The following is a 1938-nucleotide window of genomic DNA, read 5'->3' as shown; positions in this document are numbered from 1 at the left end:
CTGGGCCCACTTGGATTTTTCAAGTCAACAGAAAAGCGGCACCAAACTTGCTCTGTGCCAGGGAATTCACGGCTGCAAGGAAACGCGGAGCACTGGTGCCCTGCGGGATTATTTCAGAGTAAGAACGCAAATAATCCTAAACAGCACTGAAGCATTAAGCCTAAAATCAGCGTGGAGGGGTACAGGTCAGAGGGCAGAGCCAAGGGCACCACTCCCCCCCCCAGTAAGGTGCTGAAAGGGGGGGTTCCCATCAATTTTTCTTACCCTTTTGTGGGATTATTTCAGAGTAAGAACGCAAATAATCCTAAACAGCACTGAAGCATTAAGCCTAAAATCAGCGTGGAGGGGTACAGGTCAGAGGGCAGAGCCAAGGGCACCACTCCCCCCCCCAGTAAGGTGCTGAAAGGGGGGGTTCCCATCAATTTTTCTTACCCTTTCATCCGTGTGCTCTCCCTTGTGCTGTAACCACTTATTTAGGCTCTGTTTCAGGTCATCAGCCAGCGGGAGGAAGGACTTCACTTAGATTGAGAGCACCCCGGAAGGGCATGGACATGGGCACCAGTATGCACAAGCCTTCTGGCCACCTCAGAAACACCACAGTATTTAAAAGGCAGTGGGGTTTCTGTGGACGAGTGGTTTTCCTTCTGGCTTTCAAATGAGTACCAGAATAAATATAAGCCAGCACTTCTTAAATTCCAGCCTTCACAGCAGCCTGTTTAACTCATCTGGGATTCTTCTTCCCCGGGTTGTATCTCTCGGGACAGTAGCTTACAACAGAAGGGGTGACTCCCCGTCACGCGGCAAGGAAGGCAAGCTTGCCTTCAGCCTTCCTCCAGGCAGAGTAACCAGCAACACATCTCGCTTGTCCTGCACAAAAACACATTGACTTGTAGATCTGCTTTAAGCCATACGTACACAAACTGTTCGGGGATCCTGGCTGGAGCTGCCCGGCGCCATGGACCGAGTCTTTGCCCCGCAGGGCCCCGAGGCTTCGCCTCCCGGCACGGCTGTTCACCCCACGCAACCGTAAGCGAAGGCGGCGACAGCTCCCACCGGCAACGCTCACTTTTCCAAATCAGCCTTGGCGGGGCAGCGACCCAGCTTGGAGCGAGACGTCGTCTGCCAGAACAAAGCCACTTCTTCTGAAATAAGCCGTCCTTTGGAGACCCTTTCCATCAAGTGAAGCTCTGCCAAAACGGCAAGCCAAGGGTCTCATGCTCGAACTGACACGCCCCAAGGGTGTGCCTTCCGACTTCCGTAGGCAAAGGAAGGAGCCAGAGGAACAGAAGCTCTGGGAGCACTCGTGGAACAGAACAGACCTTGCTGCCACCACCCAACTGTAAGAATAATTTTTAATAGATGCTGCAGCATGATACATTTTCCCCCTTTACCAGGGGAGTTTGGCGTGGAGACGACTCTGAGCGTGCCCAAAGGCTGTTTTCTCCGGCCCCTTTTGCTGAAAAGCCTTTCACAGAAGGAAAACGGGAACGCTTAATATCTGGTTACAACTGATGTGAGCCTTCTCAAAAGGATCCAACACACATTTGGAAAAAGCCCTCTGATAATGCCCGTTGGGTTTTTTTTCACAACGTACTTAAATTACACAAGTAGAAAAGTTATGCTTATTAATAGTTTAATGTATGAAGGAAACATCCAGATTTCTGAATATGAAGGTACATATCTCACATTAATTTAAGTCTACATAAAGTAGAGCCTCTATACTGACATACTGAAATTTACTTTCTGCTTAGCCATTTGTTATGTAAACAATTGTACATTTATTTGTCATTCTAAAACTTCAGGATCAAGTTTACATAATTTTGCTAATTTTCTGTGTTTGCTCAGAAGCAGTTTACAGTACTAAAACCAACCAGCCAAAGAACAGCTTCAACAGAAAGTTATGTCAAAAAAAAAAAAAAAAAAAAAAAAAAAAAAAAA

The 1938-nt window shown here is 47.7% G+C and overlaps 1 protein-coding gene across 1 annotated transcript in view; it reads right to left on the bottom strand.

Moving 5' to 3' along the window:
* The window catches only part of LOC104124679 (cytochrome c oxidase assembly protein COX18, mitochondrial), a 10062-nt gene extending 9105 nt beyond the window's left edge, over positions 1-957 (bottom strand). Inside the window, exon 1 of the mRNA XM_009637048.1 lies at positions 916-957. Within this exon, the coding sequence (XP_009635343.1) occupies positions 916-957 (42 nt within the window). The remainder of the gene's footprint in view (positions 1-915) is intronic.
* Positions 958-1938: the final 981 nt, after the last annotated feature.

This window comes from Egretta garzetta, unplaced genomic scaffold, assembly GCF_000687185.1.
Source record: "Egretta garzetta isolate BGI_Z169 unplaced genomic scaffold, ASM68718v1 scaffold414, whole genome shotgun sequence".
Classification (NCBI taxonomy): Eukaryota; Metazoa; Chordata; class Aves; order Pelecaniformes; family Ardeidae; genus Egretta; species Egretta garzetta.
The sequence above is the reverse complement of the archived record's forward strand: the minus strand, read 5'-3'. Positions and strand labels throughout refer to the sequence as shown.